The 25,326-nt window shown below is 39.0% G+C and overlaps 1 protein-coding gene across 3 annotated transcripts in view; it reads left to right on the top strand.

The window, feature by feature from the left end:
• Window positions 1-1,437: 1,437 nt before the first annotated feature.
• Window positions 1,438-25,326, top strand: part of LOC127478506 (mucin-5B) — a 46,141-nt gene continuing 22,252 nt past the window's right edge. For all 3 annotated transcript variants that reach the window (XM_051804320.1, XM_051804321.1, XM_051804322.1), the window contains exons 1-20: window positions 1,438-1,809; window positions 4,315-4,513; window positions 6,090-6,345; window positions 7,177-7,291; window positions 8,667-8,754; window positions 10,443-10,576; window positions 10,963-11,188; window positions 11,985-12,110; window positions 12,820-12,937; window positions 14,157-14,295; window positions 14,876-14,977; window positions 16,015-16,084; window positions 16,323-16,460; window positions 17,167-17,331; window positions 18,173-18,267; window positions 19,040-19,166; window positions 22,210-22,462; window positions 23,442-23,494; window positions 23,877-23,977; window positions 24,284-24,435. In XM_051804320.1, the coding sequence (XP_051660280.1) occupies window positions 4,432-4,513; window positions 6,090-6,345; window positions 7,177-7,291; window positions 8,667-8,754; window positions 10,443-10,576; window positions 10,963-11,188; window positions 11,985-12,110; window positions 12,820-12,937; window positions 14,157-14,295; window positions 14,876-14,977; window positions 16,015-16,084; window positions 16,323-16,460; window positions 17,167-17,331; window positions 18,173-18,267; window positions 19,040-19,166; window positions 22,210-22,462; window positions 23,442-23,494; window positions 23,877-23,977; window positions 24,284-24,435 (2,540 nt within the window). In that variant the 5' untranslated portion in view covers window positions 1,438-1,809; window positions 4,315-4,431. The remainder of the gene's footprint in view (window positions 1,810-4,314; window positions 4,514-6,089; window positions 6,346-7,176; window positions 7,292-8,666; window positions 8,755-10,442; window positions 10,577-10,962; window positions 11,189-11,984; window positions 12,111-12,819; window positions 12,938-14,156; window positions 14,296-14,875; window positions 14,978-16,014; window positions 16,085-16,322; window positions 16,461-17,166; window positions 17,332-18,172; window positions 18,268-19,039; window positions 19,167-22,209; window positions 22,463-23,441; window positions 23,495-23,876; window positions 23,978-24,283; window positions 24,436-25,326) is intronic.

The raw sequence follows: 25,326 nt of genomic DNA on the forward strand, positions 1-25,326 counted from the left end.
CTCTAATTATTATAGCAGAAAGTTTGCATCCTTCCCCACAAGGGGCCCTGGGTTCCCTGTGTTCTGTTTTTCACCAGGAAGGTGAAAAGCGTGTACTCCATGCTTTTCACCAGGAAGGTTGCTTAAAGAAAAATCTCTCAAGTAGAAAATCTCAAGGGCCCAGCCTCCTGATGAGATGGCTTTCTATGCAGGGAGTCTTTCTTACGTGAGGAAGTGCCAATAGGTCAAAGAGACCTGTGTGCATGAACACCAATCAGCCGTGTCATTACTCCTTGTACGTGGATTTTGACAGATCTACATCTTAAAAAAACCCAACAAAGAGCAGCTGAACTCTTTCCTTACAAACAGGAATAACTAATGTCCCTGATTTTTTCATGAAAAGTCAAGGAGCCCCATGGCAAGATGAGAGGTTAAGGAGCTTTATGTTCATTCTAAGGCAAAATGTAAGAAAACATTCAACCATCTCCTATCAAAATTAAAATACTGAAGGCATTCTTCATATATTTTAATGGATAATTAATGACAGAGATCCATTCCCTCCTTTTCCACTGCCTGCTACAGATCACCTTATACATACTGACAGCTATTCCAAACTGAGTGGTAGATGCAAATCTGATGGATCAAATAAATCTTTATTGTAAATTTCCTAAATTCTATGATATCATAAAAAATAAAAAAATGGAATCCATGTTCTTCTTGAATTCTACTGGCAATTTAGAATGCACAAATGATTGTTATAACTATCAGTTATATAAAATATTTTGCCAAATTCACTTCAGACTTTTTTTGTCATATGGATTATTGGCACAAGAAGGCTTGACACTAAATCCAAATGAATTGTTTTCCTGGCTAACATTACCTTGTTAATGAAGCATGCATCATTTCTTTAGAGTTTTATTTGGGCAGTGCTTGTAAAACACCATTTTATAGTGGATACTCATTTTAAGAAGCAGTACCAACTTTGCCTGAATGAAGCGGAATATTAGAGGATTTCCAAGCTGAACCCCACAAGTGTTTGGACTGATCCAAGATGGCCTTAATGCTTTACAGTATGTATTGAATCACCTTTTGCAGAAGGATATGATACGAATTCAACTGCCAGACTTCAGTACAGTGGCTGGATATTAATTCACCAGATGCCCCCTATTTGAGTGCCTCTTTACCAAGTGTGTAGCAAAAAATATGAGATGTGAGTCACTGCTGTATTACCTTAGCTTCATGACGGTTTATCTTCAGTGAGTCAGTGGTGATAAAGAAGCTAAGTTAATATTTACCTATTGTATTTACTAAAATCACATACCCTTTAGTGGCAAATGATCCATGAAATGGGCGGTAAAGGGGCCAAGAAGAATTGTTCTTTTTGGTAATACAGCTGCAGAAGAGGGAAGGCCTCTTATGCCTCAGAATCCAATAAAGGGAAAAGTTATTAATCCCAGTATGTCACTGCAGGGGGAATAGTTATATCTTGCATGCCAGCAATAGCAATGATTCAGTGGTAAGTGATCAACACAGTCTATAAGCTCCCTGTCAGTCTGAATTTTCTTCTGAAAGCTTCCATGTGTTTTTTCTGAAAACCTCCGTGTTTCCACGTTTGAATATAAAAACTTCATTTGAATGCAAATATCCTTCCCCTGTCAGTAGCCCTGAAATCATTTCAGGGGAGTGAAGCATCCAGTGATTTCTAAGGACTATAGCCTGCAGTATCGGTGGAGAAGCCAGAAGCAGCAGCTCTGGTTAGTCACTGACAGGAACTCTGTTCCCCAAGAAATGGCAAAGGAATGGCAAAAATGACAGAGCAGACAAACAGAGGTAAGAAAATGTCTAGATGCAAAGGAAGAGGACTGAGTGTCCTGTTTCTTTGAGTAGCAGGAGTTGTGCTCTTGCTTTTCTTAGAGGAGGATCCCAGATGACTGATATTACTTTCTCTGCTGAGTAGAGCATAAGTGGATGTTGGTTCAGTGAGTTATTTGTTTTATTCTCTCTGTTCCTTAAACACAGTTTTAAAATGTGCTTTTCATGCTCTTCCCATGACCCTAAGTGCTAAGTGGGGCTTATGGGGGAAATCATGTCTTTTGAACTGCCCCATGCACAGAAGACAAAGGGCTGAGAGTTGCACTGGTCAACCTCACTATGTATTTTTCATCAAAGGACTACTCCAACCTGAAGAGTATCTTTGGCAAGGAGTTAATATGTGGTTCCTGCTGCTTTTGTACTGCTCAGTGGGAATAAAGGGATTTTTTTCTAGAGTCAGGAATCATATTCCTAGAATCTTATTCTTCTTTCTGCTCTCATACCAAAATTCCTTGATTGCCTGGGCGGGATTGGGGAAAGAAGAGTACCATGATTAAAAAATTATGGACTTTATCTCAGCAGAGTTCTACATTTGGATTTTGACACTAGGTTTGATTTTGGAAAATTATTACCTTTCGGCTTTCCATCTTTATCCTCAGTTAAACTCTCTTCGTCTTTGTCTGTGATTTACTGACCTATGCGCTTTTCCTCCTGGGCTTCACTGCCCTTCCCCACACCTGCCATTAGCCCTGTTTTGTGGCATGAACAAGAACTCAACTTGAAAGTTACCATGAGAATATGCTGAATTTGAGTGTTACTGTTGCACTGTATTTATTTCAGACCACCCTCATATCTACAATGTCATATTCTCGTGGTTAGGTTTATCTACTAGATATTATCGTGGTTTACTTTGTACCTATTTGGATGGAGATCAGCAGGGAAGATGTGTTGTGATTAAAAGGAAAAGCAGCAGGAGTCCATTATTTCCATCACCAGTGCCATAAAGTCTGTTGGTTCTGTATTCCAGCCAAAATGGCAGGGCTTCAAGAACAGACTTTGCCTTCCAGTAGCGCCCTGCCTCGAATGCGACTGACAATGGAATTAATGGGACATGGACAGTGGCAAAGGGGTAACATGAACTCATGTTTCATGTGCTGCACAATGCTCTTGCCTGCTACTGCTGAATTTTCTTTAGAGCAACAGCAGCAGCAAATCTTCCTCTGGCAGACATTTGCACTTGCAGTTCTTTAAGCCACTTCACAACTGTGCAGGGGCAGCAGCTGAAAGAAGCAGTAGGCCACCTTTGGTTCACTCAACTGTGTCAATACCAGAAAGCTTGGTAAAGCAGTGAGCAAGACATGGTTCTCAAGGACCAGCTTACTGTCTGCCAACCAGATAAAAGGGCATGCATATTTCCCAGTGGGTGCCTGCACAAGCTCGACCTGAAGCCTTGCAACCAGAGTGAGACCTATGTCCACCTTCAATTATATTCATGCCCACTTACCACTGGCAATCACTCTGGCATTAGTATATTCCCAAAGGGGCATGGAGCAGCTGGAAGTGTGTCATCTGTGTTTGATTTGCTGGGTCTAGGTGAGAGGTTTCCTCTATGTCAGAAGCAGTCCCCCCATGACATGGATGATGTGAAGAAATGCTGGTGTCAACCAAGCAAGTAAATCCCTAGAAGAGACTCTAAAATTACTGATATCAAACATCTGTAACAGGATATCCTACAGACCATAGAGCTCGTGACTGAATCTGCTGGATTTTTTATGGGTCTGTGAAAGGGTATTAAAGTACTTTGAAAGAACCAAGGGATGCTTTTGCAGCAGCATAATTTAAGAGGTGAAGGATTGAATTGTGGTCTACGTTTTGATGGGACTTGGGCACTGCTTCTTTATGATGTTTGGAGAAACCACTGCCTCAGTGTGCATAAAGAATAAATTACCTTCCTATGACTGACTGGTATGATTATATCCCATTTGTGCAGTACATGTGAGAATTTTGCACTTTGTGGCCTAATGTTCCTGATTTGTTGAAGCAGTCAGTCTTTGGTCTTTTTTGTAAGATCTTTTGGATACACTTCTTAAAGGACAATGCCCTCCTGCCATAAGATTTTACTCTAAATAAACCATACATTATGCTTGACCTTACAATACTTTTTGCTCTAACATTTAGAGGTCACCATTAGTGATTCAAAGTTAGCAGAGGTAACAAAAAAGTCTTCTTGAGCTGGAGGACTGTGCTGATGTGCAAACCAGAGCAAAGCTCTGAAAGAGGCCAGTGATTGCTTTTAACTAATCAGATGTTCTGAAAAAGAAAAACTATTGTTGCCAAAGAAATAATAACAATGTAGGAGGAAGGTGGGGGGACCTATATTAAAAAATGGAAATTAGACAAGAACAACTCTCTTTTCCCATAAAGCAAGAGAGAACTGGATACCTGTCTTTTCTTAAAGACAGAATGTTGCTGGGTGCTAATATGAACAACTGAAAGAAAATTTAATGAAGCTCCACCTTTCAGGGACCCTGCCATCAATGTTTTGTTCTCATGCCAAACTCCTGGACTATAAAAATCTGCCTATAAGCCAAGAAAAAACACTTCCCTGAAAGGATTTTCAAGTTACCGCTCCATGGCAAGATGGGAATAAAAAAGGGGGGATCATTTTGGATCTTCTGCCTAATTTGGAGTTGTTGCAAGGGCAAAGAACCTGTTCAGATAGGTAAGAAAAAAAATCTAATTCTCACATTACTTACTCTCATTTTGCTCTCCATAGGTGAAAATAGAGTTGACAAGTTAAAATGTGTAACATATTCATGTAAGAGCTGTAGACATACCAGACACTGTTTAACATTGTACATTTTCATCCTTATTGTCACCCATTTAAGTATTTTACTTTTTTACTTCCATTAGTAGGTAGTGTATCAACTATTTTATGTTCTAAGTGACTAATCTTTAAGAGGAGACCCTCTGGATGCAGTTTACATCACAAAAAAAAAAAAAAGGTGATATCCTTTTCAACACATTTCACTTATATTTTTTATACAAGGAGTATGTATCATAATGCAGATAGACTTGATTGACCAGCAAGAAATGTTGCATTAGGAATAATCACATTTTTTGTGGTCTGCTGCACTCTTATCTCCTGGTTTGATTTTGAATGTCTTACACTTTTCCCAACTGCTTAATGCACAAACAATTGATGTAACAGTTATTGCTGTCTTAGTAATCCTAGCAAGTCTACTTCCAAGAATAGCCAAACTTTCTCATTTGCCCTCATTATTGTGTAGAAAAGTGCTAAATTGCCCTACTCCACTTTAGTCCTGCAACAACCTATGGCAAATAACAGTCCCTTTAAAAAGGGAGTGTTTCTGTAAGGACTTCATGGCACTTGAGTTTGTGTTGCACATTCCTAGCATTAAGATCTGAATTTCTCAGTTTTCCCCTGGTGGTTCTTAGGCAGGAATATTCAATAATATTTTAGAATTCACTGAGTGCATTAATTTTTTATTACATTGGTTTTTTATTTGATCTGTGATGGATGATGCTATGTTGATATTCCTAAACAAGCTACCTAAACAACACAAAGAAATTTGCCCATTTTCATTCGTCATTCTTTCAGATGAGCCTAGAAGAAATGCTAAATGCATTTTGTAGCAAACATATATGATTTAATTCAGGGTAATTCATGTTGTCTTTGTGAAGCTCAGTGGCATGAAAATGACTTTCTGAAATGATATCTTATATGCACTTAGGGTATGTATCTATGCATTTGACAGAGGTACAACTTAGAGGTCCAAAACATGATTTTTGGTTGAGAAGAAAGAACAAGTAGCTCTGAGCTGACTGCTGAAGGTGGTAGCAGCCTCAACCATGAGACCAGTGGCTGCTGTTTTGCTGTAGTCATGCCACCTATGATATCTCCTGGAAGGGACTCAATACAAGACTTTGGATGGGTCTACTGTGTAAATACAGACACAATCTTTATAGACAATGGAGAGATGCATGCAGTTTTGAGAATCTTGTTAGGCAGATATGTAAGGTAGGGAAGCTGAACCCGTTCTGCTTCACTGTTAACCTAAAGGAGCCAGGGCTAATCTGCTTACATTGGAGGTATCTCTGTCATTGACTTCAAAAGATCAGGGAGATGAAACTCCTTCCCACAAGCTAGTATCTTCCAGGAGTTATTATTTTTTCCCTTTGAAAAATCTCTCCTTTAATATTTTTTAACAAAAAAAGGGCAAAGCACCTCATATGGGGTGAATTTCTAAGCTCTCTTCCTATGACTTTTTCTTTAGTCCAGGTCTCTACTGTCGGTAGGAGTGAATGTGCCACCTGGGGCAATTTCCACTTTCATACATTCGACCATGTTAAGTTTACTTTTCCTGGAACCTGCACATATGTCTTCGCTTCACACTGCAACGACAGCTACCAGGACTTTAACATTCAGATCAGACGCAGTGACAAGAATAACTTCCTGATCTACTTCACTGTCACCATTGATGGAGTGATCTTGGAGGTGAAGGAGACAGGCATCACTGTGAATGGGAACAAGTGAGTAAAGACTGTACTGTTGTAAATTGGGCACAATTTTAAGGGCAGTCCTTATGAGAAGCACAGAGTTCTTCTAGCATTTAATTATGAAGGGCCAAGGCAATCTTTGACTCTGGGAAAACCCCTCACAATCTTGTTGGAGAGAAAATTGCAAGCATATGGGCTGTCTTCTCTTGACAGCCTTCTAGAAACAACCAAATATAGAACAGCATTCGTCACTAGTTGTAATTATAGTACCAAAGCCCATGTGTGTCTTCTAAATTGAAGGGACAAGAAATCTCCTAAATTTTAGCCATTTTCTGAATTTCTAAGTTTTTTAGGCTGTGGGAAAATGAACGGTAATTGTCTTGATAAGAGGGAAAACTAATGTAGGTCTGAGTCGCATCAGCAGGTGAGTAACAGAACAGAGCTCTTTTCACATCTCTGCAAATCCCAAATGTCAAGGAAATCCTGGAGGGATGATGATAATCTGCAGTGTCCTCATGTGGAGGGCATTTTTCCAATATTGTCTTCTTGTTCCTTATAAACTTTTGGGTTAGGTCCCAGGATATGTAAACAAGCAAAGCTTCTTTGGTATCTGTTGAGTGGGTAGTGTAGTATCAACAAATGACCAAAATACATTGTGTTGTGGATTAAGGTGGGTCAAAGGTCACAGTGGACAATGTGATCCCACCTAAATTCAGTGCATTGGATGGCTGATTTTGAAAAGAGTGTTCCCACATCTTATTTAGTTTGTTTTGACTCTAGGTTTTCTTCCTATATCTCTGTGAGCATTACATCAGTCTTTTTTTTTTTTTTAATGCAATCTCTTTTGTTCTCTCCAATTTCCAGGATCCCCATGCCCTTCAGCTTGAAGAGCATCCTGATTGAGGACACCTGTACTTACTTCCAAGTCACTTCCAAGCTGGGCCTGACACTCAAGTGGAACTGGGCTGACACTCTCCTAGTATGAACAACCAGTTAGTTGTTTTTCTCCTGGTGAAACTCATCAATGATGAAAAGCAGAGATGGATGCAGGCACTGTGTTAATGAAAGAAATTGTGGGAGAGAGGTGTCACTGCATCCATAAGCTGATAGGGAAGTACCAAACTAGGTAATAGTTTTGTGGGGCAGGGTCATGGAGTTCATGGAGTCACAACTTCGAGGCATTTCCAGCTGATTTTATGTGACAAAAGTTGCCACTGTTAACCCTGGATGTAACACATCTGTAGTTACTTCCTTGCTCCTTGGGGCACTGACAGCAACACAGCTAGTCCCTCCAGCTCTGACTTGCTAATTACCCTCTGTTTCATGCACATCTTGCATGGGAAACTAATCTGTGACCATGTTCAGACATTGGCCTCTGTCATTCCAAAGCCATGCTATGAGAGAATTCCCCTCTAAAGATCTACCCTATAATAGCCTCTTCTTCAACAGTGTATTTACACTTTCAAGTGTGAACACTTATCCTTCACAATCAGGACTGAGATTAACTAAGTGGAACTTGCATGTCATGTTTTACAGTTCAGAGACAGAGAGAGGGTAAAAGGTGAATAGAGAGAAAAAAAACCAGGAAGCAATCAAGTGATACTGAAATTCTGATTTACTGAAGTATTTGCTTCCCTCCTTCCCCTGTACTAATTAATACTTAAAATACTGAATGCAGTACCTGTACATGATTGCAGAGTGGACACAATTTTAGAGTGACACACTTGTAGGAAAAGCTTTGCCTTTTTTTTTTGTGGATGTGAGTGATGCCAGTACTATCCTCCGAGTATGTAAGAGTGATTAGGTGCTGTAGTTTTATCTAGCAAGGCAATAGTGTGCTAACCTGGAGGCAATAGTGTGCTAACCTGGATCTTTATTTCCCCTAACTATGGGCAAAACAAGTAATGCTGGGCAGACCCATCCCTAGAAGTGCTATAAAGGTTTCCATTTACCCTATGGACTGGAAAAACTCTTAGATATGGCTAACTAGAGGGTGCTTCTTTGCAGCATCCAGCATTAGAGCACAGTTATCTGACCTGCCTGCAGAGGAGCTGTGGTACCATGCAAGAGGTAAAAAATGTCTATATACCAGTGTCTCTACACTAGGAGACACTGGTTCAAGGATTAGTCCAGTGTTCAGCATGCTTCACTTAGCTCTTTACTTAGGAATGACAGTTGCTAGAGGATTATCTTCACATTTGAATTCAATCTGTCTACAGGTAAGTTTTATGACAGCGTTGTAAAAGAAGAGGAGACTGCTACAAATTGGGAATGAGCATTTCTGCATGAATGACTTTGTAATGTGCTGCTGATGTGGAGAAAAGCCTTTAAACTCTGTGTTTCCTCTTTTGTAGCTGGACCTGGAAGAAACATATAAAGAGAAAATATGTGGTCTATGTGGGAACTATGATGGCAGTGAGAAGAATGATTTGATTTTGGATGGTAGGTCATAAATACAGCATATTCCACACAGAACAGACCTCTTAATACATGACATAAAACTTGATATCTGTATATTTAGCAGGGTTTTGGATTTCCTGACAGGCACATGAACATTTTCATATACAGAAGATGTATTTTAAGAGCTTCTGGGATGATTTGGGCTTCTCTGCTCTTTTCAAACTTGCAAGAGTCTCAAATCTCTTTGACCCAAATTAATTGCTTGGCTATCCTGCAGCAACATTGCCAGGTTTCCCATTGATAATAACATACTTTAAGGAAATGCACGATTGTATTTTCTCTTCTTCCATTTTAGTCATTCTACATGTGATTATTTTTGTCTCTATAATAAAATGAAAGCATCAGAGAAATCACAGATTTCATTGAGCATCTTGGAAGAAACTGTAGTGCCATCCACTGACACCTTCAGATATTACAAATAGCTGAGGCTAAGTCCTGCAGAAGGTTGTATGAGTGAAGAGAAACCTGCATCTTGAGATATTAGCTACAGGACTGAAGCCAAGGTAATAACAATATCCCTTAATATAATACCTTGGCTTCTTAGGTCACCAGAAGAATATGGTCACCTACCTCACCCATTCAGAAAGAATCCTGAGGTTTGATTAAAAGTACCATTTGTAGTAATATATTTGGGGGGTCATTTTCATATTTTGTATTAGGTATTGGACACATTTTAATCATGTTTGTGCCCTATACTTCACAAGTGCAATATGTGAAAACTAAAGGTGGCTCAATTTTTTATCAAGAAACAGTTTTCTACTGAGAACCATTGCTCTAAGAAAACCAAACTCCTCTCATATGCATCTTGTTCCATATAAAACAGGTTCCCATGCCTGGGGACCACATGGCCTACCACATCTTTCCTGAATACATCTTTCTCTCTGGGATGAGCAGGCAGAATTAAGTATACTTGTCCAGGCTAAAATTCACTGCATGTAAGGGTTCAAAATTTCTCATTACCTACAGACTCTTTCCTCTTATCAGGAAGAAAAATCCCATATCTACATGAAGTAGCTCATCTTGAAACTTTGTTCTTTATGTTCTTTAATGTCAGTTGAGATCCTTGGAAAATCATGTGGCTCCAAGAGCTCAGAGCTTTAAAAGATCACCTGTTTCCAAAAGCATTAGTGGTAAAGCACCTGAAAACAATGCTTTAGTGGAAATAATTAACATTTAGGGGACTGAGTTAGTATAGGAGAATAGATCTGGTCAGGAATCTATCTATTAAACATTGGGGGGGGGAAAAAAAGGTAGAGAATGTTATAGAACATACAAGCCTAAGGCTTTACATTAGGTTCTGATAGTAGAAGGCAAGTTAAAATGTATGACTGTTATACATGCAAATACAAAACTCTGTAAGATCAAATACACCCTAAACAAACCAAAGTCTTCAGAAATAATGAGATGCAATAGAAAGGTCGAGAGTTTCACGTGATTTTAAATTCCCAAGCTGACAGCAGGCCTTGATACAAGTGTGCCATATTCCTAGCTCTAGCTCAACAGAAGTTATATCAGGCTTTCAGCCTTTATAATATGGATGCTGGTTAAATTTGGGCTTTTGGTGAGGTGCATACTGCCTTAGAGACCAAAAATTAAGTGCACCTTTATAGCCCATTAACTGATCTAAAGAATTGCAGGCAGTTACTGACATGCATCTGGGGATTTTGCAGGATATAAAATGCATCCAAGACAGTTTGGGAACTTCCACAAAGTAGAGGATCCATCACAAAAGTGTGCTGATGTGAGTCCAGATGACCATACTGGAAGACATCCTAGGAGGAAAGACGATAGATGCAGTATATACGTAAGTATGTGTGCCCAAGAAGTACAACCCCTCCTGAACTACAGTGCTGGAGAAACTGTGTTGAAACAAGTGCTAATTACAGAGCAAACACTAAACTGAATTTTTCAGGACTTTACACATGAATTTGAGCAAAATGCTGAAAGAATATCCTATTATAGTGTTAGAGAACTAGATAGCGGGAGAATGCACAATTGAATGACAGCTTCCAGTCCAAGAAAAAAACCTCATGACAGAAAGTTAAACTGGATAATCTCCTAAGGTCCCTTCCAACTTGAATTATCCTGTGGCCCTGGAATTTTGTCATCAATGAAATCTTGTATATCCATAAACCCGAGAGGTGGTCAAATGTCAAGTGTAGCTTTTTTTTTTTTTTTTTTTAAAAACAGAAAAAAAGATGCAAGAAACTTATGTCCCGTTTTGGAAACTGCCCCAAAGTGGTTGCATTTGATGACTACATAGAGACCTGTGCTGAAGATATGTGTCACTGTGCAGCTAATTCTTCTCACTCTGATCTGGTTTCCAGCTGCATATGCAGCACTTTAAACCAGTACTCTCGAGACTGTGTCCTGAGGAAGGGAGACCCTGGAGAATGGAGAACCAAAGAACTCTGCTGTAAGTAACTACTGTTCTGGAGATTTCTCTCAGGTTAGACATTTATGCAAGTATTCTGATTCCAGTGGAGCAAAGCTAGGGGCTCTGTTAACTACTGTGAATCAATCTGTAGAAGTACTTAGGCAGAAACATTGCTAGTGGAAAAGCTTCTACAAATTTAACTTGATTTTGCCTCTTGAATTAGAACTATAGCTTGATGTAGCCCCCCTCCTTCTTGCAAGTAAGTTTTCTCCAGTTCTTTTTTTGAATTTTACCATGCACAGTTAAGTCATAAATAACCTTGTTTCAAATGTTGACAACTAGACAGAAGTAGTTACTGAAAAGTATAATATGTTTGTACTTAGCTTATCCTGTGCTTTCTTACTCAGTAGTCCAGTTACTAAGCAGGAAAACACTGTAAATCCAGGGAGAAAGCTACAGGTAGTTCACCCAAACTGCTGGTGTGGATTGGGATAGAAAATTCATGCCAGAATCACTAATGCTTCAGGCAAAAATAAACTATTATGACTCCATAAATGAATCTGGTGTTCATTGCTTCTATCACGACATCAGCCAACCTTGAGCTAGTAAGATAATGTAAAATAGCTCATATTTCCCAGCAGTACTGTTTTGTCCGCAGGTAAAGTAAAAGTGGCCATAAAAAGTTCCTTTAGAGGTTGAACAAACATGACATATCTGGACAGAAGGTCTTGCAAATGAGATAAGCAGGAAAGGAGGAAGAAGGAGTCAGGTACAATGATTTGCGAGATCTTATAAGTACATCGTTAACAGACTCCATTTTCATTTGATCCTGCAGATCAGGAATGCCCAAACAACATGGAGTACATGGAATGTGGAAACTCCTGTGCTGACACATGTGCAGATCCAGAAAGGAGCAAGATTTGTAAAGCCCCATGTACAGATGGCTGTTTCTGTCCTCCTGGTAAGGCAGTTAACTTCTCCCAGTGATCACACACATCGGGGGACAAAGGGAGGTTGTTCCCTTTCTTTAGCATTTTACACAACAAATAAACTGTTTCTTCTACCATAATTTAAAAACTTTCTTCTTGGAAGAACCAGATCTCTAAAGATTCAAGATCCTGACACTGGAGGAAGAAAGGGAAAGATTTCTAAGTACAAGGCAGAAAAAAAACTGTGCAGATGTAGAAAGTAAGAATTCTTGCTCTAGAAGTAAGACTGCAGATGAAGATGTCTGGTGAGGTGCCTCCCTGTTGTGAGACTAGATCTTGATGTAGGTTAAGTGACACATAATATAAATGCATTTCCAGGTATGTGCATGTGTAAATTTGTACATGAAATAGAGTCTAAGATGAGGTTCTGGTTTCTGTTAGATGCACTATTAGAAAAGAATGGAAACTGGCTTACATCCTTGCAATCTGACACTAGATAATCCTGTGACAGAGGAAAAGTTTCATAACAGTAAACATTCTTTGAGTTCTTCATTGCTTTCATTTGAAAGCAGTAAGAAATATTTCCCATCCATTAACATCTGGGGTGTTTTCCTTAAAACGTATCCCATTCGTTCAAAGATGTGCTGAATATTCCTGAGTTTTTTTCCGTACTCTAATCTTCCTTGATGGTGTTTCCCAGACTCACCAAAACAATATTAACTAGCCACTGTGTCTGAACAGGAACGATCCTTGATGACCTCGGTGGCAAGAAATGCATCCCCAGAGACAGCTGCCCCTGTATGTTTCAAGGCAAAGTCTACTCATCTGGAGGAACTTACTCCACTCCCTGCCAAAACTGGTACTGATGTGATCCTGATTGCACTAACAAGGCAGAAGTATTTATTTTTGAGTATTGATGAGTTCCATTTTGTACTTCTCTCATTTCTTTTTTCCTTTTCCCGATATTTATCTTAAATAACAATGCAAAGCTTGGGTCTGAATTTCAACAGTACAGGAAAATTTAGAGGTAGTCCTCAACCTCACACAGTTATTACCACTCTCACTTGAAAATGGTTGTGAAAACTGAGCTCGAGATTTCAGAATGCAGAAAAATGAGACTCTTTGCTGGTTAATTCAGAGACATTGCCCACTATAGCGAGGCAAGAAGTCAGACCATGTTAATAAGTGACATTTCCAACAATCTCTTGTTTACAAAGGCTGTATAAAGGCTTGGATCTCAAAAATCATGATCCTTGAAAATTATTTGATTTAGAAAAAATCTGGTGGCTTGAACCCATCTCCACTCTGCACTAGCGAAAGTTGATACAACTTTAGGTATATTATTCTCAAAACAGTTTTATTTCTTGCTCTGATACCCATCTGGTGAATGAACAGTTGTATATGTTATTTGAGCTCCTGTGACACAGTACCATTTCTTGACCATAGGCCTGACCTTTATGTTATGAAGGAATGAAATGTGCTGTGATGCATGATGGGGTAGATGTTCTGAAAATTCTTTTGGATTAATATTTCCTGCAATTTTGAGTAACTGAAATTAATGGGCTTTGGGTGGTTCCCATCTAGCCACGTCCTCACTTACTCCTCTCAAAGCCTGAGCCTATGTGGCAGGACTGTTTTCCTCTTGTGTGCACAGGTGTAAGAATTATAACTGCTCGTTATCTCAGGTCCTCCACAATTAGCTGCCAAAATGTTGCATCAGCAACTTGCTGAATAGCTGCATCAATAGCACAAAATGTTGCAAGATCCTGTTGGAAGTTCTTTCTTTCTTTCCTTAAAAGGTCAAGTAAACAATTTAGGCCCTGAAAAACATTTCTTGCTTGACCATCTCAGTGTCTCTGTGAGGGAGTTAGTTCAAAGCCCAGGGCATTTCACTCTCTCATTGAGAGTCATTCAAACTTCACACTTTAAGGGCCTTAAGTCTTCTTCCCACCTGGTTTTAATGAGAAGACAAGGTAAAAAGACAAAGAAAGTGCACCTGTGCAGATTCAAATGGCATATCACCTTTTCTCCCTTGAAGCTGTGTTTATTCTAACTGCTGTTTTTTGGGTTTTGCACAGTACTTGCAAAGGAGGCCACTGGAGCTGTATCTCTCTGCCCTGTTCAGGAAATTGCCACATAGATGGAGGATTCCATATAACAACATTTGATAACAAGAGATTCCATTTTCATGGCAACTGTCATTATGTCCTAGCTAAGGTAAGAGCAATCTCCCATTTCACTCCTAAATCTCTTGAGTAGCATAAGGCATTAAACTGTGCTGGAGCTTTATATGACGTAATTTAATTAAATGACACCAATTCAGCAAAGCACTTCAACACATACTCAGTCTTAAACCCCATAAATTTTTGAATTTGCAATGAATGGCATGTCAATTGCTGATGCTTAGCTTCAAAGTTTTGCAGCTTCAACATAGTTGTATTTTTTTTAATTGAAATTATTTTCTTAATTGATGTATTAGTGTAGATTTAAGCATTTCTTCTGAAGTTTTCTTTATGGGTGATTGTCAAAAGGAAGTGGATGAGCAAAAATTTCCACAAAAAGGTTGAATGTGACTGTCTGCAAATATGAGATCCACACAGGCTGATAGCAAGGAAACAGAGTGCACAGGAAAGTTAATGAACATTATTGATTTTGGCAATGAAATACAGTTTGCAGTTAGAGATCAAATACTCCTATTCTTTCCTTATTCCATCTTAACCTTTCAGAGATACTTTTTCCCCTTCTAGCTCCCATCCTGTAACAATGTCTGCACATCCCTTTTTTCATGTCTTTTCAGAACAGGGATGACACAGTTGTGGTGATTGGAGAGATCATTCAGTGTGGGACATCAAAGACAATGACTTGCTTAAAGAATGTATTAGTTACACTAGGAAAAACTGTGAGTAATTGGCTTTAATTAGTGACACATAATAGATCACTTTTATTCGGGTTCAAATATGTGATTTCTCTAACACAGTGGACTCATTTTGGTCTGTTGCTGTCCTGAGATGGGAAGATTAATACCAGCAGATGATGCAGTGCATGTGTTTGTTAGGCTTGTCCTGTAAGAGTTATTTCCTTTCCAGTTCTTTTGGATTCTTTTCCATTTTCTTTAGAGGTAGATGCCTAAAAATTATCCTAGTCAAGTTTCCTTCTCTTTTTCATGACTTCAAACTTTTTCATTTGTTTCTTTTTGAAAGGTTGAGTCTTTTAAAAGAAAAGATCCCCTTTATTTTACAACAGTTCTGAGTCCTCAGGTTTTTCCTAATGCAGTGACTGAAGTAGCAGAATTCTCCAAATGAAGGCCAAAGGCTTCTACTGAAAATTATGGCATGATTCACACTAAATTCAGAGGAAGCTGAGTTAGGATTGGTATTTATACACTCCTAAAATTATACAGATCTATTTGGCACACCTGGAATTTAGCTGTTGCAGTCCTAACCTTGTTAGGAGGTTTGACATCCTAACCTACTTCTATAGTCAATAAAGGAAGATGGGGATCTCCAAAGGACAAGTTAAGTCAACCCACCTAAGGTATGAGGTGTTCTTTTGGAGGGGCCTATCTCCCTGCATTGATTACTGGGGGAGTTTGAGTCAGATAGCTCTCATTTTGCTTATGTTACATTTCCAGTGAGATGGATCCAAACCTACACAGAACATCTCACATGCAGTTCTCAAAAAGATGGCTCACCTTTCAGGTGTATGAGAACATTCAATCAAAGCTGTTGATTATAGAGAGGGGTTTTCATTTTTTGTTAAGGCCTAGAGATTTTCCTTGCATTATTTTATGGTGTCTGGACACTGAGTTACATTGACCACAGAGGTGATCAAGTTCTGAAGACACTATTCCTTGATGCTTAATGAAGTTTGTCAGGTTGCTGCTGTCTGTCATGTCACATGCATTCACTACTGTGGGCTTTTTTCTTTTCCCTGCAGACTATAAAAATATGTTCCTGTGGAAATATCTACATGAACAATTTCATTGTGAAGCTGCCAGTAAGGAAAGGTAAATGCCCTTCTTCACAGCTTCCCCACAGTAGCCTACATCTGTTTGCAGAGGGATTCCTGCTCCTTTCTCTGAAAAGAACTGATTCTGCTCATTGTTAGGTGGAGACTAGGCTAGGTCTGGGACTCCCTGGGAATTCCTGTGTTACACTGGATGCATTGGTAAATGGATATTCCTGTTTACTCAGTTTCATAAAAATTTGTAAGTGCATACATTCCTTTTTTTCTTTCTTCTTTAGGTGGCATCACCATCTTCAGACAATCTACATTTTTCATCAAAATCTTGAGCTCAGCTGGAGTACAGATTCGAGTGCAAATGAAACCTGTAATGCAGCTCTCCATAACAGTGGATCATTCTTTTCAGAATCGTACATCTGGTAGGACACACCATCCTCTTTCAGTTTTCTCTTAAACTGAATTATACCTGCTTGTCTATCTCTTTAACTGAACAAAATATTTTATTTTATATTCACTTTGGTATGTTACAGCTGCTGGTTAGATCTGTAGCTGTCCGGAAACAAAGCATTGGCTAAATCCTTCAATTTGCTGAAGAAAATTAGATCATCCCTGTGATGTTTTGTGTGTGTGGGTCTTTTAGACTCTATCTGTTTAAGTAGGCCTTCATTAGAGACTTGTGAAATACAGACAGTGTACTGGGGTTTGCCACCAATCTCCTGTTTGGTGGCATCATTTAAGCTTTTTGTGCTTCTGTTTCCTATCTGTGAAATGGGATTACATTCTGTCTTTCTGACCCATTTTGTTTTTCTTTTGTTATTTCCTTTGCTTATAAGCCTTTGGGGAAGATACTTCTCTGTCTGCTAGTATTTACTGAAGCACATTCAAGCAGCTTCCAATCTCTGTGCTATCACTAAGTGCTACTGTAATGCAGAAAAATAATAATTACACTCTAAAGACAGTGTCTTATCTCATTTGTGGGAACATCAGGAAGTCTCTGAAAGAAAATGGGTTTCTCTTAGGCAAGGTCCATTACAGAGCTGAGTGTTCATCTAGAAGCCATTCCTTTTTCCATGCATGTAGTGATTTCTTCTTTTCTTTTCTTTCCCCACTACCCCCCGACACAAGGTCTTTGTGGCAATTTCAATAACATCCAGACTGATGACTTCAGAACAGCCACTGGAGCTGTGGAAGATTCAGCTTCTGCTTTTGGTAATTCATGGAAAATTAGAGCCAGCTGTTTTGATGTTGAGGACAGCTTTGAAGATCCTTGTTCAAACAGTGTGGATAAAGGTACCACGCTTTTCATCTCTAGTTTATCAGTGCTAAATAATTTTCACATGATCAAAAAAGCTTTAGAAATCTCATAAACATCAAAACCCACTGTCTTTGAGGCTATTACTAGGGAGGACACATTGGGTTTTGCAGGTCTTTAAGATTACAACTTTGGTTTTAAAACAAGAAACAGCACTGCTGGAGAAAGAGAGCCAACACCTTATTCACTGATGACTTGAAAAGCACACACAGCATCAGTGAGAGTGATTTAGGTTTAAGGTAGAGCATACTTGGTTGTCAACATTTGGGCAAGTTCTGCATCCAATCTGGTTGCTACAGCTGAAGTCAAAAGGAAGAAGTTATCAATAATACTGACTTAGGCAGTAATACTGACTTGTACTGTAATAGGTGCCCTGTCTGATTTATCACTCTGACTGGATTTGGATATATATGGGGTTCAGACTGTGCTCTCCTAGGTATTGTCACATGCTATTAAAGCTGCAGCTCCCTGATTATTACATGCTTGATGTTATTGCTCGACTATAAAAAATTATCTGACTGTAAAGAATTAGGAAAGTTTGATAAAAACCGATACAAATGGGAAGGTATTGTAGATGTTCTGCAAATCCAGCTGCAGTAGTAATGTTAGCACTTGGAAAGTGAAACCTTCCTTTTAGGAAGATGGCTGCTCACCCATCAAACTATGCTTATCACTTTGATGTGTTAATGACTTGTATTTCCATCCAGCACTATCTAAATGATTCAGGTCATTCTACTTCTATGTGGTACCAGATAAGAATATTGATTCAGATAGTAATGTGGTTTAAGTGACTATGGACAATATTTTTGCTCACTTCAGAAAAATTTGCCCAGCATTGGTGTGCTCTTCTGTCTAATACAAGCAGTGTGTTTGCTGCCTGCCATTCTGTTGTAGACCCTTCTGCATACATCAAGGTAAGGCACTGGTCTAAATGGGTTGTTTAATCTAGTCCAGAGACTGATCTGCCATGAAGGTCACCTGGCCTAGGGGAGTGAAAGAGGTTACAATAGTGTCTGTTCCCAAAGAAGTTCACTGATGCTGATTAGAAAAATAACAAAATCAGAGTTTATGCAAGGTAAGATGGATCTTTTTGGCTGCAGCCCTGGAAATAATTGTGACTGTCACCACCGACATCTGTTGCACAACCTAGAAGTAAATACAAAAAATGAGTTCAAGATTTCAAAGTTTCAAAGAGTGAGAATTGTTCACTCTTTGAAAAGCAAAGTCAGCACTCTGTGTTTCTGTTGCAGTTGTCATGTAATTGGGTGTATCTTATCTACACACTAGATACGTACACAAGTGCCATCATCACTGTGCAACATTTTCAGTTATGTATATTTTAAGATGACATATTTTGACATGTCCTAGATTGTACATCCTCATGGGAGACTGGTATAGACATTTCTTAGTGTTTTAATGAACTATAGGTGCCCTTATCTTTCTCATTTTTCATTTCTTCATGAGTGTTAGACATAATGTCACTGCAGTTTCTGTCACAGGTTTGCTAGTTCTCAGGTTTGCATAGTATTTCATCTGCATACATTTTCTCTTGGAGATATTAAGTTTCATTGGTAATAATGCTTTTAAAAATATATATTTGTTGACTATCTTGTGAATTGCTATATGTTTCCCTGCTTCTTCTATGAGCTGGACATAATAATGCCTATGTCCTTTCCTGTCCTTTAGAAATGCATGTATGACACCTGTAATGCTGAGAAGAGTGAAGTTGCACTGTGTAGTGTGCTCTCTACTTACTCCAGAGACTGTGCTTCAGCAGGCGTGTCCCTGAAGGGCTGGAGGCAGGGCATCTGTGGTATGTGTCCTAGAATACCTTGGGGGAACAGCTTCAGGAGAGCCCAATTTGTGTCAGCTGGTGTCTTTTGTGTTTAGTCATCAAGTTAGAAAGTCTTTGAAAAACAGAATAAGCATATATTCTATAAAGTTCTTCTTCCTGCCAAAGCCAGTTCATGGCTGCTTCATCCTCTTATGATGCATATTCCTTGTGTAAAATATAAGCTGAATTCAGTACTCAGAGAAGCAAAATAGTATAAGGTATATTAATCACATCAAAACAGGAGTTAGGGTTAATTTCACTTTAGATTTAGCTAGCAATTAGGTTACTTTTGAACACATGGCCTTCCCCATGTATTTTAATTCTGATACCTTTTTTGCAGCCCTCTTTCAGCCCTCTTGTCTCAGACATTCCCCATACAAATGATATCACTCTCATTAACTGCATTTTTCCATGTTACAGTAAAATAGTAATTTTTTAAATAAATATGTCTTGGTGATATATGAGAAGGTGAAAGTGTTTGAAAGCATTTTCAGCTCAGAACTATCTAACAAATGAATGAAAGTTTCTTGGACATACATATTGTCACTAAATCCTGAGTCTAGAGTCCACATATGTATATATCTCCCTTTGGCACTGCCAGAATTTATTATAAGATAATATCAGAGCTGAGAATATAACTTGAAAGTCCCATATTCTCAATTTTACTTCAACATTTCCAGTTTTTCATTGACGGTCAGATAGTTCAAGAGAGATTTGCTTCTATCAACAAGAAAATAGATATATTGGTTTCCTGACTAATAGCACATCTGAATAGAAAACATAGCAACAGTTATGTTTATGCAACTTTGATGCAGCTATGATCTATTTAATTGCCTGACTTAGAGGCTAGCTGGGATACTTAATAAAGACTAACAATTTATCTTGTATGGTGTATTGTCAAAGGCATTTAAGACTATGCTAAGAACCATTTCACAAACCTGTGCTGAAATATTCAAAGGAACACAGTATGGTGCACAGTAAATTGTCCTAGAAGCATGAAGATTTATGTGCTAGACACGGCCACTGTTTATTGAAAGCTCTGTTCCCAACATAGAATTACTGACATTTTTCATGGCAGATCAAGACTGGCTTGCAGCATGGGTTTGACTGAAATCTGTGGACTTAAGTCACAGTAGGTAATATTGACTCAGCACAGTAACCTTGGGAAAAAATGCCAATGGCTTAATCAGCACAATCATTTTAGGCCTTATTTAAGAAGAAATAATCTTTCGGGAACATGCCTGTGATAAGAGTGAAGGTTGCACTACTCATGAGTGAAAGAACAAACGGGAAACAGCAGTCACTCTCAGTGTTCTATCCCAGTGTGGGGGGTGGAAAGGCTGTTCCAGCTCCTGCAGCTGTGTCCACTCTGCTAGGCTGCAGGCAGCATCCAAGGCAGGTTATATCCCAGGTGGATGCCTACATTGCAGTAAGCAGAGTGCATGAAATAAGTAAAGCCTGCTAGGTAATTGTTGGCTGTGCCTGTGCCTTACACAATCTTTAGCACAGGGATGAACCATTACTTGAGTTACTGGTTACCCAGCAGACCGCTGGGGTTTGTAGTCTTTGCTAAATCATAGAAATGCTTTTTTAGCGCTCCTCGTGCAAGCTAGCGTGAAGATATCTTTGGTATGCTCATGTTCTCTGCACTCTTGCCTCCAGTTATATGTAATCTAAGATGGCAAATCTCTGACCATGAGTACTGTAATCAAATAACCTTCCTCCTATGAGATCTTGCTTTACCAAAAGAGATCTTTTTCCTCCACAAAAAAATAAAGGGAGAAAGTAAACACATTATTTTATTGCAATAATAGCTACCAATTGAGAGATATAAATTCATGTTTAGCATCCTTATTAATATCTTTCTTATTTGACCTATTTTGTTTTACAAATACCAGTTGCTGCATCTTCAAAGGATGCCTATAAAGTAGGAGAATATGGCTTGCCCGATTTATACACAGGATATTGTGTTTGCTCCAGCTAGGACCAGAAAATCAAATGGGTTTTGTTGGCAGAGGTGCTGGTTTTGCATGTGTACACAAGCCTAGGATGCTAAGTAACCTAAGAAAGTGTACTATGGTTATGAACTGGAAAACCATACAAAGCTTTGTTTAGGCATGGAACATATTGCCAGTATGTTGTTAGTATTGCTGGAAAGTTGATTAGCACAATTGCTCATGAACAACTCCTCTGTACTTTCTAATACATCTGAAAAAGAGCTGTGGGATTAAATCTGCAGATGTGAGTTAGAAAGAGGCCCAACATGACTAGATCTCCATTTTTCATTGCATTTCAGAGGAATTTGGATGGTAGACTTTCTTGAAAACCACAGCCTTAATGTGGACGATGTTTTCTGACAGAATTTGGTGTCATCCTTATGGATCACTACTGCAGATTTTATGACAGAGTTTTGAAGGTGTTGCATGTTGGCAGCCTATGAAAATTAAACAGCTTTTCACTGTCTTACAGGGTTAGTTGAGCTCTTCAGATTTTGGTATTTAACTGTTTGGTCCATCCAGAGGTCTTAGAAACTATTGTTTCTCATTTGCCCAGAGGAGGACAACAAAAGTTTTCCTCAAGACATCCACGAAAATTGAAACACACTTTCATTGGCAGCATCAAATGATTAACAAGTTCCTTGTCACCACTCATTTAGCATCAAAATTTGCCTCTTACAAAATATGCTCATTTCCCAGCTATTCCCAGCAAAAGAAATCTTTAGTAAAGGTCAGAAAACTAATTTTTAATTACAGAGACAAGTCAGAAATTACTGGTTTCAGTTCTTGGCAGAAGATAGAAATGTAAATTCTTCAAATTACAAAATACATACCCTGCTGATTATCTCAGTATTCGGTGTTATGTAGTTCAGCCTACGTAAACAGACTTCCCCCAGAACACTGGGAGACACTTCTGGTTTGGTAGCAGCACATTTATGGTTACCAATGTGCAGAAAGCCACATTAACAGCATGAGAGATGATTGCACAAAGAAGGCCATACATTCCTTTTATTTCTTTTACAAAGATCCCTCTGAGGAGTGTCCTGAGACTATGGTTTATAACTATAGTGTGAAGTACTGTAACCAGTCTTGCCGCTCACTGGATGAACCTGATCCGCTGTGCAAAGTTCAGATCCCTCCTATGGAGGGCTGTGGTTGCCCTGAAGGGACCTACCTAAACGATGAAGAGCAATGTGTAACTCCAGATGACTGTCCCTGCTACTACAAAGGCAAGATTGTTCAACCTGGCAACTCCTTCCAAGAGGACAAACTGATGTGGTAAGCTTCTGTGGTGATGTAAAGGCTGCTGCATGTCTGGGAATATCAGGGCTCACTGGGAAAGTCTCTGCTCCAATCCATAAATGGTACCATTTTACAGTAAGGAATAATGATTAATTTCTCCTAGACTGTACCAAAGTAAATATTCCAATACCAAGGCAGGAAATGCAGCCACAGCAAATGTTAAGATCTTATATTCCTTCTAGCAAGCAAGAACCTGAAAACGTGTTGAGTAGAGCAATATTTGTAACCTATCTCTATGCAAAGTACTTTGTTGTGTCAAAGTATCCATACACAATGAGAGCAAATTTCCTAGAAGACAGAGGGCTCAGGAGAGCTTCAGGCTTTGAAATGGAAAAGCAAAGTGAAAACCACCCTCCAATACACCATACTGCAGGCTATTTAAAAACCAAAAATGGTCCAGGAAAAAAACCCAGCCCCAAATCTCAGTTTTTAAAGTGAAAATACTAAAAATAGCACAATTAATTTGCATCTGCAGCGAAAAACAATTGTCATTTTCTCATTTTCAATCACTTTAGGGTAGCAATGCAAACAAATACCAGGAGAAGGCTGTTTTATTATCTTCAGATGTTTATATATTCTCTCTCTCTCTCTGTCTTCCAACTGAGGACTCTAGACTATTTTATAAACACATATTCATTTAGTAATTTAAGAGGTCTCTTATTTAATAAAGTATTATTCTAATCTCATGGAGTGGAAAATAAATGCTTAGGAAAAGCTTGATTTAGGGAAAATATATAGTAAATCAGTGACAGATAAAGGAAAAATATTTAAGAACAGGGTCTCTTAATCTTCCTTCAGGGAATGGTAATTCATGTCTGTGAAACTGATAACTGTACCAAATATTCATTTTGATAGGAATTTGAATGTGACTAGTGAAGCTTTACAGTGCCTTTTTCTCTCGTGAGGGAGAAATGGGCAAAGAGCTGATGTGTTTCATTTTATGGAATCTCTTTAGCAAATGCATTCAAGGAAGATTAGACTGCATTGGAGAAACCATCCTGGTAAAAGGTGAGATTCTTTAAAATAATGGCATTATGCTGCCAGCTAGTATTTATAAGGTTTTTCTGTGTTATCTCTCACTTTCTGTAACATTTGGTATTCTGCACATTTCTTTCATTCTCTTGAAATGTGCTGGTTATTGATAATATTTGTCTTTGTAAAATGTCTCCATCCTTACTGGATGCTTTAAAAGATGAGGATACTTCCCAAAGCTTTGAAGTTGTCTGCCTTCTCCCTGCACTGTTATTGAGCAGAAGCAAAAGCTATTAGAAACTTTAAAGGAGAGCCACTTACTGCCCTCTGAAATGCTCTGGCTAGTTTTACAATTGCTGGTGGCATCCTTATTGCTTTCACTAAATTACCTTCCTGAAGTGTTTTCTTCCTCCTATAGATTGCCCAGCTCCCATGTATTACTTCAACTGCAGCTCCGCAGGTCCCGGGGCGATCGGATCGGAGTGTCAGAAAAGCTGTAAGACGCAGGACATGCACTGTGTAAGGACTTCACCTCCTAGCAGGAACATGGGGCAACATGACTGTGCATGTGTGATTGTCCTTAACAAACACTGATGGTAACATGTTATGCTGTTCACAAACTGGCTGCTTTACTGATCACAGAGCAGTTATAGCTACCAGCTAAAAATGTAGCTGTGATATTTGTAGCTTGATTGTCACTAGCTTACAGTTAAGGAATTTTTAAAAAAATCCAGAAGTTTGGCATCCAGAACTAGCACCTCTGCTGGTTCCCTGTTCTTTCTGTGCATTAAGGAATTGACTTCTGTTTCATCTTTAAACGTGCAGTATGTCACAGAATGTGTTTCTGGCTGCATGTGTCCTGATGGGCTGGTATTGGATGGCAGTGGAGGATGTATTCCCAAAGATCAATGTCCATGTGTCCATGGAGGACACTTTTATAAACCTGGGGAAACCATCAAAGTGGACTGCAACACATGGTATGTTATTCCAGGGAGTCTTGTTTTATAAGAAAATATGTTAAAATTGTCCTTGCATAGTGCACCCAGGGGGCAGGATGCACTTTGGAGCCATCAGGCTTCTTGTAAAAATAACAGGGAAAATATTTCTCTGCAACCCACTGCAGGAGCCTGCACCTGGGGAGAACATGTACCAAGATCTTCTGTCAAACCATTTCCATCCTTTTCTGCTTTCACACTAGCTTCAGAAATAACAGCCTTACCCTAGTTGGTCTGTGTTTGCTCATTCAATAAGGGGGAATTGAGTCTGTGTCTATGGGGGCACAGCTGAACTCTAGAAAAGGATTGAATTTAGATACATGAGCAATTGCAATGCTCCATCCTCATGACTTGCAGTGCTTCCAGTCACATGGTTCTCAAGATAAATTAATTCTCTAGTTGCTCCAATTTCTGGTATAATGCTGCCATAGATTTCACTGTTGTTACTAATCATGGTGGGTAAAATGCTTTGAATCCTTATTCATTATTTAGTGAGAATGAGACTGTATAGTTCTGCCAAGAGGAAACACTTTGGTCTAACCCCCATTGGTACAGGCAATCAAGTTTAACATGTAAAGTCAAAGCCTGGTAAGCAGTTGTTGCTATTGCAGAGTCATTAAGAAGTTTTATTGCAGCAACAGCTTTGTTTTCTTATGAGTAGAGTACACACATGGGAAAAAACATGCATTCTCTGTGTCAAGGGTATAACAACAAAAATTTTCTGTCTGCAGTCCTCCTGAACTAGAGGTAAGGTTTGTCAAGGTTTGGTGGGTTGACCTTGGCTGGACATCAGGTACCCACCTAGCTGCTCAATCACTACCCTCCTCAGCAGGACAGCATTGGGGAGAAAATAAGATGGAAAATCTCATGGGT

This window comes from Manacus candei, unplaced genomic scaffold, assembly GCF_025592945.1.
Source record: "Manacus candei isolate 608988 ecotype Guabito, Panama unplaced genomic scaffold, ASM2559294v1 h1tg000060l, whole genome shotgun sequence".
Classification (NCBI taxonomy): Eukaryota; Metazoa; Chordata; class Aves; order Passeriformes; family Pipridae; genus Manacus; species Manacus candei.